Source organism: Purpureocillium lilacinum, assembly GCF_023168085.1.
Source record: "Purpureocillium lilacinum CBS 284.36 DNA, scaffold_6, whole genome shotgun sequence".
NCBI lineage: Eukaryota > Fungi > Ascomycota > Sordariomycetes > Hypocreales > Ophiocordycipitaceae > Purpureocillium > Purpureocillium lilacinum.
The window spans coordinates 152,873-167,385 of record NW_027072116.1 but is presented as its reverse complement, the minus strand read 5'-3'; the positions used below and the strand labels follow the sequence as shown (position 1 = coordinate 167,385).

At 58.1% G+C, this 14,513-nt stretch overlaps 7 protein-coding genes across 7 annotated transcripts; 4 read left to right on the top strand and 3 right to left on the bottom strand.

Moving 5' to 3' along the window:
- Positions 1-1,396: 1,396 nt before the first annotated feature.
- PLICBS_007981 (uncharacterized protein) lies at positions 1,397-2,601 on the top strand (the record flags this gene model as incomplete). The annotated part of the gene is made up of 3 exons (XM_018324546.2): positions 1,397-1,434; positions 1,555-2,178; positions 2,241-2,601. The coding sequence occupies 3 exons, from the start codon at positions 1,397-1,399 to the stop codon at positions 2,599-2,601; spliced, it is 1,023 nt and encodes a 340-aa protein (XP_018177725.2).
- A 2,474-nt stretch (positions 2,602-5,075) lies between these two features.
- Positions 5,076-6,212, top strand: PLICBS_007980 (uncharacterized protein; the record flags this gene model as incomplete). Its single annotated transcript, XM_018324547.2, has 2 exons — positions 5,076-5,257; positions 5,318-6,212. The coding sequence occupies 2 exons, from the start codon at positions 5,076-5,078 to the stop codon at positions 6,210-6,212; spliced, it is 1,077 nt and encodes a 358-aa protein (XP_018177726.2).
- A 944-nt stretch (positions 6,213-7,156) lies between these two features.
- PLICBS_007979 (uncharacterized protein) lies at positions 7,157-7,894 on the top strand (the record flags this gene model as incomplete). Its single annotated transcript, XM_018324548.2, has 1 exon — positions 7,157-7,894. One exon carries the CDS (start codon positions 7,157-7,159, stop codon positions 7,892-7,894), a length of 738 nt encoding a protein of 245 aa, XP_018177727.2.
- Positions 7,895-8,706: 812 nt separating this feature from the next.
- PLICBS_007978 (uncharacterized protein) lies at positions 8,707-9,459 on the top strand (the record flags this gene model as incomplete). Its single annotated transcript, XM_018324549.2, has 1 exon — positions 8,707-9,459. One exon carries the CDS (start codon positions 8,707-8,709, stop codon positions 9,457-9,459), a length of 753 nt encoding a protein of 250 aa, XP_018177728.2.
- A 355-nt stretch (positions 9,460-9,814) lies between these two features.
- PLICBS_007977 (uncharacterized protein) lies at positions 9,815-10,189 on the bottom strand (the record flags this gene model as incomplete). The annotated part of the gene is made up of 1 exon (XM_018324550.2): positions 9,815-10,189. One exon carries the CDS (start codon positions 10,187-10,189, stop codon positions 9,815-9,817), a length of 375 nt encoding a protein of 124 aa, XP_018177729.2.
- Positions 10,190-10,971: 782 nt separating this feature from the next.
- PLICBS_007976 (uncharacterized protein) lies at positions 10,972-11,763 on the bottom strand (the record flags this gene model as incomplete). Its single annotated transcript, XM_018324551.2, has 1 exon — positions 10,972-11,763. The coding sequence occupies one exon, from the start codon at positions 11,761-11,763 to the stop codon at positions 10,972-10,974; it is 792 nt and encodes a 263-aa protein (XP_018177730.2).
- Positions 11,764-12,221: 458 nt separating this feature from the next.
- Positions 12,222-14,414, bottom strand: PLICBS_007975 (uncharacterized protein; the record flags this gene model as incomplete). The annotated part of the gene is made up of 4 exons (XM_018324552.2): positions 12,222-12,880; positions 12,951-14,041; positions 14,154-14,260; positions 14,343-14,414. 4 exons carry the CDS (start codon positions 14,412-14,414, stop codon positions 12,222-12,224), a joined length of 1,929 nt encoding a protein of 642 aa, XP_018177731.2.
- Between the last annotated feature and the right edge of the window lie 99 nt (positions 14,415-14,513).

The following is a 14,513-nucleotide window of genomic DNA, read 5'->3' as shown; positions in this document are numbered from 1 at the left end:
TCGGCGCAGGACAAGTGCCTCCTGGTGGAGGTGGACCTGAGCAAGTGAGGTTTGCAAGCTGGCCGACCGCGTATCGAAATGCCTAATGTACGCTGCTCACTCAGCGCTGGGCAACGGAGGCGGCCGATCGATGCCTCCCCTTCTGGTGGCAATAAGCGCATGTCAGAAGTGTCAAAGGGGGCTTCTAGATGCCATGGCGCAAGCACCAGCTGAGGCCATGGGCCTCTTCTCCGTGCTTGGCGGTCCATTCCGTGCCAATTGCCGGGTCCAGCGGCCAAAGAGTTCACCATCGGCGGCGAGCGAGGTAACTGGACGCACTGGAACGGAGGATGCGAATGGTCAGTATCTTGCCCGTGCGGACCAGCGAGTGCTTTGACTTCTGCCGCTAACGCCAAACCAGCACTCGTTCTTGCGCTTGGGGATCTGGGCAGTGGCACTGCTGTCGCGCTCTCGAACAGAAGCGAAGCCCGCTCCACCAAACACCAATTTAGTACGCCTTTCACGTTGCGAACTTGCGACAGCCGCCAGTCCGCTGCTACCATCCTTGTGTCGACAACGTAACTGGAACACGATGGACAGCCACTCACGGAAAGATGCCAACGCCACAGCGCCCATCGCTCTGTCGAACCGGAGTCGTGGGTCCGGGGTTCGCTGCTTCCAGAGCCGTTGGGGTAGCCAAATCTGTAGTGGCGCTCTGACACCAAGCCCCAAGTTCAAGGGGTTTGCCGATCATCAGCACCCGCATGACTCGGAATGATCTTTGGCCCGCGCTTGCGTGCCGGCTTGACACGCCGCCCTCCTGTGGTATTTAGGGACTCCGGATGTCGATTTTGACGCAGGCTTTTATGGGCAGGGTCCTGATGCCGGTAAATATTTCACCGGGTGTCCAAGAGGCAACACCAGGGACTGGTTCCTGCGGCGATCTGCCATGCTCGGCCACTGAAACCTCGTTGGCTCAAACCTCCGAGCACATGCGACCCGACTGACGAGGCGGGACCGAGATACCTGACTTCAGCATCGGCTGCCGCAGATTTCGACATCACGCTCCCGATCATCAGCGACAAACCCGAGAGCGAACACCCCGGAAGGGTGCTCTGTGCCCAGCATGCGCCTGGCTGCGGCCGTGGTCGCGGCGACATTGCCTTTCACACGGGCAGGGTCCCTGCCTTCGGCCAGCGACTTGATACAGTCTCTGCAAAAGGCACCACATTGCGCGGTACGCTCTCGCCATTTATTACAATGAGCACTTGCGATGCAAAACATTCCCGCTGACACGAATCTACTGTCCGCAGCAAGAGTGCCTTGCCAATGCGACCGTTCAATCGAATTGCTCACTCGATGATCCCACATGCATCTGCGTAGACAAATACGCAGCCATCGAAGAGGCTGGGTCACCATGCATCCTCGAGTCATGCTCCCTGGTGGAAGCATTGTGTAAGTACAGACCACCTGGACTTGACCAAGCCAAGACGGCGACTTACATGTTGGCCCCCCAGTCACAAAGAATCTGACCGAGACGACGTGTAACCGACCGAGGCGCGACAAGGCCCCCAGATACGATGCCATGAACATTTCGATGGGTGTCATCACCGCGCTGCTAGTCGTTATTCGCCTCATCTTCAAGCGTTTCTTTAGCCAGCGAAATACACTTGGCGCCGACGACTGGGCAATACTGGCGACACTGGTGATTGGCATCCCTTGCACAATCATCAACAAGGTCGGCCTAACGGCACATGGCATGGGCAAAGATGTCTGGACATTATCGCCTGATACGCTTACGGACTTCGTTCTATACTTCTACGTCATGGAAATCCTCTATTTGGCAGAGATGTCGCTCATTAAATTGAGCCTTTCCCTCTTCTACCTCTACATCTTCCCCGGCACCCGGACTCGCCGCCTCCTCATCGGGACGTCAATCTTCAATGTCATCTTCGGGTTCACCTTTGTCACGACGGCCATCTTCCAATGCAGCCCCGTTCATCACTATTGGACCCAATACGTGGATGCCACGTCCCGCGGCCGGTGCATAAACATCAACCTCTTCGCCTGGATTAACGCGGCCCTCGCTATTGCGGTCGACGTGTGGATGATTGCGATACCGCTCAGTCAGATCAAGAAGCTGGAGCTCCACTGGAAGAAGAAGATTGGGGTTGCCATAATGTTCTTGATCGGGACTTTGTAAGTCAAATGTCCAGCCGCTGCTACATGTAGTTCAGTGACTGACAAGCGCTTTGCCGCAGCGTAACCATTGTCTCGGTACTACGTCTCCAGTCGCTCATTTACTTTGCAAACTCGAAGAACCCCACGTGGGACCAATGGATCGTTGGTTGGTGGTCGACGATCGAAGTCAACGTGGGGATGATTTGCACATGTTTGCCGACCGTGCGCCTGATACTGGTGCGGGTGTATCCTCGTGTGTTTAGCACCAACGCCTCACGCAACAAGTCCATCGCGGGTTTTGCAGAGAGATATGGGCGAAACAGCAAAGTGTTTGGTCACAATCAGATCGAGCTCTCCAGCGTGGAGACCAACATAGCAGAGACAGGTGGCAAGAAAGCAGGAATGTTCTCCGAGGCGACAGAAAGGAACGCTGTAAGATGATGGGCATCCGGCCAGTCGCACATTGCGCCTCATGTTTGGAGCGTTGATGTTCCGGATTCGGGACGTGTACTCAACTAGAAATCAGGTAGATCGCTCTGTCGGCAACATTGCTATACAATAGACACTAACCCTGTTCTACCTGGCCACCGCGAACAAGGTTGCCTTAAAGCAACAGTTATTGCCATTGCAGTCGACAGCAGCAGTAGCCATAGCGACAGCATCAGTGGAAGCCATCAAAGTCGGCGGGCTGCGGCGGCCATGCCTTGATAGCGCGTCTCACGGAATGCACCCAGGAGTGTCCATCTCAGCGATGACATCGACATAATCGCAAAGCGTCTTTCCCGGCTTCCACCTTTTGACGCACGCTGTACCGAGCTCGTTACACTGGACAGCCGAGGCGCGTTTTTGTCAACACACAGAGGGGCGACGGATCGTGGCATTGAATGTTGCCTGAGACCACTCACCAGGGAACCAGGCGAACAACTGTAGCCTTGAGTTTGTTGCATCAATTTATACACGACATTGGGGCCGGGGACGCGCGCTGGGGAATATAGGATGACGTTGCATTTCTGGGATTTCACGGAACACCACTGCCCTCTGTCGTCAGGGACCTCTTTGGCAAAATTCGACGGCGGGTGAAGTTTAACGTACGCCTTGTTGCGGCCCTGCTTCGTTCAGCTCCATAGCTTTATACTGCGCCTCGAGCAAGCCATTGAACCTCAAATCCGTCGGGTCCATCGCGGGTGGCCAGGTGGCAGAAGCGGTAGTCGAGAGGAGGCATAAATAAGTGTTGAGCGATCGTCTCATGACCTCCGAGGCTCGTCTCTTAGCGGGCACACGGCGAGACGGCGAAAGAGTGGATCGGAGAAGAGGACGCTTTTCGGACGCCTGACGAAGCGCGAGAGAGAGCCAACAAAGACAAGGGAGCGGCGAGAAGGGACAAGACAGGGACGAAGACAGTCCTTTTATGTACGGCACCCTCTGACAGCAAACGAGCAGCGCCGCAACAAGCTGTGCTAAAGCCGTCATCCTCGACCGAGCGCTTAAAAATGAATAGTACGAGGCAATTGAGACCGCGTTCCTATCGCAAAATTGTGTCCCGGCGCAGGTTTCGCGAACGTAAAACAGGGAGAATGGGTTGACATTGTGTTGAGTAACACACGCGTGAGCGAATGCACGGCCGGCGCAAGTGGACAAGTACGCCCGCCGCGTTTGTCACAGTGACTTCTTCATTCTTCGTTCCTAATTTCATGGAAGTATTGGGTTTCTCGGATCAGCTTGCCCGAACGCCCTGTCAACAAAGGGTGCTCCAAAGAGCTGGTCGATGCAGCCCCGGAGAGGAACGGCGGGCGACGATGACAACTGGTGAGTCGCAGCGATGGAGCATACTTACTGAGAAGGAACGGTGTCGGGGCCAAGGTGCCACATGAAGGTGTTACATCTGGCCCGGGCACAGGGGACAATTCATTCGCACGTGCCGCCGGCGTACTGCGGCGGTATAGCCATTACCTTACACGCCTACTTCCAGGCAGCAGTGACCAAAGAGAACAGATCCAGGGGCCGAATAGATCCTCCTTCTCGTAGAACCTATCGTCCACCCGAGTTCCAGCCCGGAGATGCGACAGCAGCAAAGGGGTCGTCCGCCTTGCGATCTCAATCCCACACGGAGAAACCGGATGGGGCTCATAACTTACCGGCCTGTGCCGCTGAGACCGACAGGGCGGTGTGGGCAGCCGGATTGACGTGTGGAGGGCATCCCAAAAGATCGAGCAATCTATTCACGACTACGTAACGCATGCCAAGAGGCCAATTAATTACGTGTTGGGGCTCTGCTCGGATTAATTGTCATCAAACTCGCGCTGCTTCAGTAGCTCACGGCTCACTGCCGGGGACACCCCAACGAATGCCGAGATCTCGCAACATTAGCGTGCTTCTGAGTTCCGACGTGCAGTGGATCGCTCGGCGGTATTGCGCGGCGGTGCGCACCGCTGAGCTCAATCGTCGCAGCGCTGCGGGATGCGATACGGGGCGTATGGATGAGGAAGGACGCGTGCTCCATTGCAACGGTTCGTCTCATTATTACTCAGCTCCCCAGAGAGCACGGCGACTGCACAGCTCAAGCCCTACGTGTGGGTGGTGAAAAACCATGACTCGGGCATCGGGGTCGGCGATCCCACACCCGCACCTTCACGGCTGTCGTTCAAGCTCAGCCCCAAGAACACGCCATGATGGTTTATGCAGGTGGATAATTGATCCTTAGTTTGACGACATGGCAAGGTGCAACGATTGCATGGCGACACGGACAGACAGCGATGAGCTTGCATCCTGGGTCGGCAATGACTCTTGTCGGACGCTAGATGCGATTGTAGACCATTAACTTCTGGTATAAAGGCCTGCAGCCCAGCCTTATCTCTACGACTTTTCTTAGATGGTAAGCTCAGCAGTCAAACTAAGAGTCGCTCATTCTTATCACAATGTTCTCCGCCGCTATTACAGTCACGCTGCTGTCGGCAGCTGGCAGCCTGGCCAGCCCGGTCGCCTGCCCCAAAGAGACGTCAACGTGCGCCTCGCCTTCGGGGAACCTGACCGTGTCTGCATTCCAGCTGTACCCCGAAAATGCCGAGTTCGACGCGAAACGATGCGTTACATACTTTAGGTATAGATAAGCCCGTAGCAATGAACGAATCGCGACGACTCGCTAACAAACGGCTTGCAGTGTTCTCTACAATGCCTCCGTTGCGGTCTACGATGCGACAAAGAATGAGGTATCGGAAATCATCGAATTTCCCGGTCTCAGTGGAAAGCCAGAGTTTCACTCCAGCGGAATGCGTGTACGCCCTGACGGGCAATTGGCTACCGTAGTCAACGCTGGCGCCGCCTTCGACACGTCTGGACAGGATATCTCGGGCGACAACTTCCTCGTAACTTACGACCACGACAGCAAGAAAGTCACCTCTCAGGTCAACCTCACCGCTGTATCCAACGGCGTGTACGGCGGCTTCCAAGACCTTACTTTCGACACCTGCGGCAACACCTTCGTCGTGGGTACCTACCCGGGGAGCATCATCAAGGTCAGCGCGGATGGCTCCAAGGCCGTTCCCTGGATCGTCGATCGTATCTCGAACCGTACCACTGCGGGCTACACTGGCATCGTTTCACGAGGTAACACTCTCATCGCCAGCAACGGCAAGGACGGTGGTCTTTACCGGTTCGACGCGACCAAGGCCCAGGGCGAGCCGATCGCCATCCCACTGGCTGGAAACAGGACCCTCGGCAAGGACCTGGACCAGGTCTACATGCCCGCCAAGTACGGAGGCAACACCATCCTGGTCTCGGACACTAGCGACGGCACTGTCGTCGTTCGGTCGGATGATGACTGGAAGTCCGCTAAGATAGTCGGCACCGTCGCGAACGCGCTCCAGTCCCAAGATGGATTCTCGGTCGCCACCGTCCAAATCGCTGAGCGCATCTATGTCGTCACCGAATACTTCTTGGACGCGAGCAACAAGGTCCCTGGGACCAATGCCGGTAACAGGACCGAGTTCCCGCTTCGAGACATCACCGACGAAGTGGACGCCATGTTGCAGAAGGTCCCTGCTACCCGGCGATAACTTCCTTCTGTCGAGGACATGATAGGTACCTTGTCGGACAGGAGTAGCGCCATGAGCTGAAGACAACATGAGCCGACAGCACACGACATCGGGCCATGGGATTTATATGTACAAATATAGTTCTTCCAATTCCTTTATTGTGTCTAATGAATTCTCACTTATCCAAGTCGCGGCATGAGCTCGGTATGTCAGCCAGCGAGAAGTATTTCACGATCGCCGACTATCACGCCTGGGTTGGCCGATGATACAGTGGTCTGACCTCGGGGTGGTATTTACGCGAGGGACGATGGTCCCTCTCCCTAGTTTGGCTCGTTGACACGATGCGATGCTGAAGTTTGTCGGCTCCTTGCCTCTAAACGTACCAAAGGATCCGGGTCTACCACGGGCCGCCCACCGTGGCCGTAGCTTCCGAGACGAACCTCACGCGGCCCCGCCTCCCGATTAGAAGATTTAGCTCCCGCCCGCCGCCTGTCCGGGGCCTTCATCAATTACGAAGTCGAACAAGCCCCGGCCTACAGTCGTAGATTGGAGCGCGACGGCTGTGCTGTGTCCCGATTCCTTGTCGTTAGACGAGATCATATGGCTCTTGAACCCGGCCTGCTTGCTCACCTTCGGCTTGCCGTGAGTAAATATAGTATTACTCAATCATCATTTACCTGTAGCCCCACCAACGCGGGGTCAGGTCTAATACTTCTTGCCAGCTTGACCATCAATCCCTTGCAGGCCGAAACCATTAAAGTGGAAAGCGCTCAAACTAGCTTGTATGCTCACAACGACGCCGCCGTTGTTGAGTCTACATGTATCTCGCGCCTGCATCATGGCCACATGTATAAGAATGGGCTGGATTCTCCCGCAGCGCAGTCAACTTAGACGCGGACTTCCCTACTCCAGTCCTTGATCTTTTACCTTCATTAAAGTCTTTTGTGACTGCACCAAAGGTCACAATGAAGTCCGTCACTGCCATTGCAGCTGCATGCATCTCAGCCCCTTCGGTTGCGCTGGCAGCGATTCTTGCCGACCACACATGGGGTTTTACCAACGCCCCCTCTGACGGACTCGACTCTGTCCGCTTCCCATTCAGAGTGGCCAATGCCCCGCACGAGCCAGGGTTCTTCTTTGCTCAGGACTTTCACTTCACCAATGTGGACAAGCGAGGCGGTTTCCTAGGGCTGCAGCCCGTTGAAGACTTTGACAAGAAGCCCTTCATTAGAGCCATCTTCTCCACGTTCGTGGAGGGCGCGATCCCACAGTCTGGCAACTGTCGTGAGGGCGCAAAGGTTGGCCCCGGCGTCAGCTGCTCTATTGAGTGGCAGCACGACTACGGTGATAGGTATTCCATCGATGTTGTCAACTTGGGGGACGATATATGGAGAGGATCGATGGTGGACCTGACTACTGGAGCGTCGGCCCATATTGGGCAATGGAAGTTGCCCCCTGGATCCGGAAACATCAAGAACGGGGGACTTGGCGATATCGAGTACTATCTCTGGCCCGTCCATCCTCAGTCGTGCGAGGCTCTGCCGAGGACGGAGGTCACGCTCTTCAACCCATCGTCTAACACGAGTGACGCCAGTGGTGGATACATGTCCCAGCCCCAGGAATTCGGGGATTGTGTGAGCAAGGTCAACTTTACTGCAGAGCAGGTCGATGAGGGATGGAAAGTAACCGTGGGAAATGCTTAGGTGCTACGCTGGAGGCTCTTTTCACCAGTGACGCCATCCGTGTGCTGAGCCGTCAGGATTCTTTAACGGGAGCTAAAGCCAACCTTCATCATATGATGTGCCATGCCGCCCCAAGCCATCGTTGACAGCTGTTTTATCTCCCATCATGCACAGAGCAGAATGTGTAGTAAAGAAACAAGGTAGCAAACCTGACATTCCAATTACCGCTGCTCCCTGCTCCGTCTATGATCGTGATGACCTGATCGCAGGGTAGTGCTCACGCAAGGGCAATCGTCCCTGTGTCTCTGCTCTTCCTCCGTGTCATTCTGCAAGAACAAAACTTATTTCCTCTGAATACGACGGAGGAGGCGACCCGGATCCACGGTGGACCGAGGCACCCGGCCATGACGGATGCTTCCCTGACTTCCATGCGCATGGCACAAGTCTCGTTGACGACGATCACAGCAGATGACCTCGAGCTACTCTTGGTCACAGTTTCGGAATTCTCGGGGACAGACGCTGTACAACACCGTGACCACTCAGTACGAGGTATCGTGTTCGATGCAAGGGTCACCGCCCTCCTTGCAGGCCGGGGGGGACACCAATTGGCTCGCTGTACTGCTTGAAGTCAGTCGTGCTATAGGTCGGCTGCTCAGTGATGAAGCCACTTCTTGTTGATTCTACCGCGCGTCCGCAACCTCAAGTTCACGATGCCATAACAATAAATACCGCCTCTACATCCCTTTGGAAGCGAGTAAGTGGAAGCACAGCCTGCCAGCAGCTCTTCTTCATCCTCTTAACTCACAGCCTCGTATGGGCCTAAAGACATCGCGATGAAGCTCATTGCCACCGTTGCTGCTTTGTGCGCTTCAGCCCCATCAATCGCATTAGCGAGCGGGCTGGTTAGCCACGTCTTTTGGAGCTTCGACGAATTTCCCGACGATGGGCTTACCGACATTAACTTCCCCATCCGCTTGGATCATGCTCCTCATGAGGAAGGGTATTTCTTTGCCCAGCAAATCGAGTTCTCCAACAGCGAGAATCGCAGCATCGTAGGCCTGCAGCCCCGTCCCGACAACGACGATGGCGAGTCCACCATCCACGCGGTTTTTGCCTCGTTCCAAGACCAAACGACTACGGAACATTCCAACTGCCACTATGCCGCGGATGGCGATACCGGTGTCTGGTGCGCTGTTGATGTCGACCACGACTATGGACGCACGTACTACTTGGTCGTGGAGAACTCTCAACCTGGCTCCGAAACGTGGAAAGGGTCAATCCAGGAGCCCGTCACTGGATTGAACGTTGTTATTGGGGAATGGACTTTGCCACCTGGGACTGGACACATAACCAATTTGGAAAACTACGGCTTTATCGAGTATTATCCATGGCACGACCGTCCTTCGCCCTCGTGCGACGTGCTGCCCAGGACGGAGGTAAGCTTCTTCAGTCCGTCTTCGAAAACCAAGGGGGCCACCGATGGCTTTATTGCCGAACCCTTTGAGTTTGGCGACTGTATAGGCAAGGAGGGTTTCGCCGTGGAGGAGATTGCTGATGGCTGGAAAGTCGGGGTCGGATTTGACTAGGTGTCACGCGGAGGTGTCTCGTAGCAGCGCCGTCCGTGTGCTGGGTCGTCAACACGAGATCGTTACACTAGCTAGTGCCGAGCAGAGTCGTGGCGATACCCAGGGCAACCATCAGCGCCATGTCGAACCCGGGCGGGATTATGATCTTGAACCTCATTCGACCGCACGGGCCTCCTGGCCCGTCGATTCTGTGGGCAACCACGGCGCCCGTCCTGTGGCAAATAATCTCGGCACCCCATCTTCGGCCGGTTATTGCAAAGGAATCCTCGTGCCCGTTTCGCGACTGTAACTTAGCTTCGACATGCGAGCGACACACTGTTCCACCGTTGTGTTAGTAGACGCGGTCTTGAACAGTTTAGAGGGTGTGGGCGGGCATACACCCGAACACTTCCGCGACCTGCCCAATCTTCCTCCCCTGCGGATCATAGAACACGTATTTAATGTCGAAGCTCCCTTCGCGGACAATGTCCAAGAGATGGTTGTTTTGCATGTCCGTCACCGCTCTGCGCCAGGTGCAGCACTTCTTGTTCCAGTTTTCCAGCTTGAGGATCGGCTGGCCGTTGGCCAAGGTGATGTTGAAGCGAGGACTGGCCACCTGTTCCTTGAGGAGCACTGTCTCCATGTTTTGGGAGACGAACTGGTCGAAGATGCCAATCTGGCGCAGCACCGGCGCTGATTGAGCTGTTGTGTGGTTGGGGGCGGGCTCGCTCTCTGGTGGTGCAGTCGACATTGTAGGATTGTAGGTGTTACGATGCAGAAGTGCCTGTCAGTTGCACGGCCTCGGGTGTAATGCTGCGTCGAAGAATGCTTCTTCGAGGCCGTGGGGGCGAGTGTCTGTGGATGCTTCTGGGGAACTCCCTGGTGCGGGCATCCTCCTCTCGTAGAAAAGCCAGTCGACGGCGGCCGGGCAGCAGCCAACCACCCGCCTGCCCAAGCGAGCCACGGTAGGCACCGCCCGTTGCCGACATGTCACTTGGCGCTGTACCGGGTCCGAGTTGAGACCTCGTGCTCGTGAAATGTGCAGGAGACACGTTCGAGGTAGAGCCAGCGAGCTACACTGTCGCCTGGATCAGTCCAGCTTCGCAAGGAGCCTAATAAAGTGTGACGACGGTGATGATTCCTGGGCCACCAATCCATCGCTGCTCGGGGGACCAGGCGTTCTGCCACAAGCTCCGCGCGGCTCGAGCTTCGATTGTCCTGGGACTTGCGTCGGCAGTCGAAACTTCCTCGGCTGCTGGCCATGCGCGCTGCAAGATGGTTCTATCCGGCTGCTCGGGGCAACCATCTGTACGCGGCAGGAGGGACTGCTCCTCGAAGCGTGTGCTTGCTGCAGCTGAAATGGCGATTCACCGCTTGCTGAACCACCACGTTGGCCGGTAATTCCGTCTCATCGTGGTTCAGGATCTGGTACAGCGGAAAGGGGGGAAACCGCTTCCGGCGGGAATCTTGTACAGCAATGCATGGTAGCTCAATTGTGAGGTCATACCTAGGTAGGCGCTCCTTCAGGCGAGATCACGTCGCCGAGTAGCCTCCATCGACAAAAAACACCTGCCCCGTCACGGCTCTGCTCGCCTCGCTCGCGAGATACACGGCGATGCCCGCAAAGTCTTCCGGCACGCCGTTCCTTCCAATCATGGTCCTCGACGCGTGAGCCTTCGCCTTGGCCTCATCCGCGATGACGGCCGTCGTCATGGCCGTGTCGACCAAACCCGGCGCCACGGCATTGCACAGGACCCCCCGCGGCGACCAGGCCTCGGCCTGCGAGCGCGTCAGGGACACCAGGCCGCCCTTGGAGGCGCCGTACGCGCCGCTGTTGCCAAAGGCCCGGAACGCCTGCTGGCTGACGACGTTGACGATGCGCCCGCTGCCGCGCTGCGCCATGGCGGGGCCGAACTTTTGTCCCAGCGCAAAGGGCGCCGTGAGGTTGACGGCAATGGTCTCCTCCCAGTCCTTGAGAGTGATGGTGTCCATGTGCGGCCGCGGGTTGATGCCCGCCGCGTTGACGAGGATGTCGGGCACGCCGTGGTCGCGCAGGACGGCGGTGGTGATGGCGTCGGCGTCGCGCACGTCGAGGGGCAGGCCGAAAGCGCGCACGCCGGCGAGCTGCAGGTGTGCGACCGTCTCGCGGACGGGATCCGGGCGGCGGGCGACGATGACGACGGTCGCGCCGGCCATGCCCAGAGCGTGGGCCATTTCGCGACCGATGCCCGAGCTGCCGCCCGTGACGACGGCGACGCGGCCGCCGAGGCCGAAGAGGGACTCGAGGTAGGATGCGCCGGCGCGGATGCTCGTCGTCGCCGCCATCTCGTATGTATATGGGAAAGTATACCAAGGATGTTGAAGAAAGGGGTTGCCAACCTCCTCCCGTGAATGTCAATTGGCACTTTAAGCAGCAGCTGGAACAGGACCCTTGAGTCAAACGCCCTCTGCAACAAGGGCGCGCCGCCTCCGACTGCCAGCTCCGACTTAGGAGCCGAGAGTGGGGTCTGGTTCCGGGTTCATCACAAGTTCACAACCGGGCCAGGCCGGCTGTGTGTTCGCAATTAATTTTGGGATCTGCAGGCATCGTACCGGGGCCGCTTGTTCATGGATCTGCAGACGTATCTGCGCTAATACAACTTCACGTTCTCTTGTCACGCTGAACACGCCGAGAAAGACCGACTTGTGCTGCTCGACGTCGAGTCAGCGCCGCAGTTGCTGCTCCAGATCTGCCCGCAACAACCCAAGTCACGCACAGTCCATGCCGAGTATTATATTAGCAACTAGTCATACTTCATGGTGAAATCCGGCATTGGTCCCGGAAACCCAACATCGCCGTAGTCGGCATACGTAAACTCGTCCGGCATCACGGCCGACTCGAGGTCAAACACGGGGCCCGTCGGGCCCGGCGCGCCCACAAACGGCGGCGCGCTAAACGGCAACTCATTCGAGCTCTGCCTAGAAACCAGCCGCGACTCGGGCGACTCGGTGAGCACCTCCTTGCCGTACGCGGCCGCAAAGTCGACGAGCCGCTTGGCCAGCCCGTCGGTGACGCGCGACAGCGGGTGGTGCCTCGTCATGGGCGTGTCGCGCAGCAGCGACACGGTGCGGCTGATGCAGCGGTAGCACTCCTCGACGTTGATGCCCAGCTGCTCGCGGTGCTTGAGGCACAGCTCCAGCAGGAAGTGGCCCGCAAAGGAGATCATGATGTGCACGTAGCTCGGCACCTTGACGAGGGTGCGCCGCAGGACGTCCTCGGTGAGGATCATGGTGAAGATGGCGAGTGAGGCCTCCTGCGCCATGGCCGCCGCGGGGAGGAAGATTTCAGGAATGAGGCCCGAGTGTAGCCCGCGGAAGACGTGGTGGCCGAGGTACAGCCTGGCGAAGAGGTAATGTAGCTTGAAGGCGTAGACGGGGAACTCGCCCGTGCCGGGTTCTTGTCCTGGAGGGGCAGTTAGTATCCTCGACACTGACTCTTAGTTGAGAAGCGATGGAGAGATGCATCCACTCACGGAACTGAGGAGGGAAATGGGCAAGCCACTGTTCCAGCTCGTCCACAAACACGGGAATCTGCGGCGCCAGGGCTTCTGGCACGCGCGTGGGATACTCGGACCCAAACGTCTCCTTCATGCGGCTCATGCACAGCAGCAGCGTCACCTGCGCCACGATCCGCAGATCATGCATGGTCGCGTCTGGGGCCGAGAGGAACAGGGCGCGTTTGTCGAGAATGTCCCTGTCGCGCCGTATCAGGCTGTCTCTGTTGTAGAGCACCGAGAGGTGCTGGTCGCACATGTACAGCGTGTACCAGAGGCGAACTCGGTCTCGCGCCCCGTCGCGCGTCGGATGCTGCGTCGCCACAGCAAAGGCATCGTCGGGGGGTGTGCACGCCTTGCTGATGTGGCGATGCACACGCAGGTCGCCGAGTCGACGGACGGCTTCGTACAAGACGACGCGGGACGTATCGGGCAGCCAGAAGGCGGCAACGTCGAGCGCCCGCACGTGTTCGATGTCGCGCTTCTCGAACAGCGCTGTCGACACCAGGTGTCGGAACTCGCGGTAGCAGACATCGTAGAGATGGGCGTGGTCGACGTCATGCAGCGCGGCGACGGTACAAATCACGGCGAGCAGCGTCGGGGACGCCTCGCGCACGGCATTGACGGTCGAGTGCAGGCCCGCGAGGCCGTAGATGACCGAGTCCAGCTCCGTCATGTAGAAGCGCACCAGCGCCTCGGCGTCCTCGGGCGACACGAGGCCCTTGCTGATGATGTCCGGGCGCTTGTGCGGCCGCGGGCGTCCGGACGCGCCGGCGCTCGTCGGTCCGCCGCCGCCCGGTCCGCCGCCCGGCGTGGCGTCCTTGCTGGGCGCGAGGTATGCGTCCATGGGCGCCTGCACCGCGCTGGGGGACCCCGGCGGAGAGAGCTCGGCCAGGCCGTCGTCGTCGAGCAGGTCGAAGTCGGCGTCGGGCCCGCGGTGCGAGGCAGCCAGGTCGGCGCTCACGGCGGGCGTCTCGAGCGGCAGCGGGCCCGAGATCTGGAGATGCTGGCAGACGCGCTCGAGGTTGGCGTGCATGTTGCCGAGGTCTCTCCTCAGGGCTGCGATTTGCCTGGCCAGTGTCTGGTCAGCGGGCATGCTGCTTTCCTTGGTCCCTCCGGTGCCTCGTGGTACCTTCGCAGGGAGACATGACGGTGGGAGAGGACGAGAGAGGCAGCTCATACCTTTGATCGAGGATCGAGTTGCGCAGCCCCGTGTTGATGATGCACTCGATGTTCTTGCGCTTGCACCGCTCGCACGGCGGCCCGTCGGCGAGGAGCTCGCATTTGATCTGTAAAAAGACGAGCATCGTCAGTAACTTGCGCCTCGTTCACATGTCGCGAATCCCGAGCCCGACGAGCACGCCGTCGCACCTTTTGCTTGCGACACGCGGCGCACGACGTCGTCCGCCGGCGCGCCGCCAGCTGCGGATTTAATTTGTGCATCTTGTGTCGCGGCAGCTGTGCCTCAGATCCGGAGCCGGCAGTCGATTGATCCCCGTTGCGCAATTCGTCCCCGAACCCAGCGGAGCTGGTCGTGTCCAG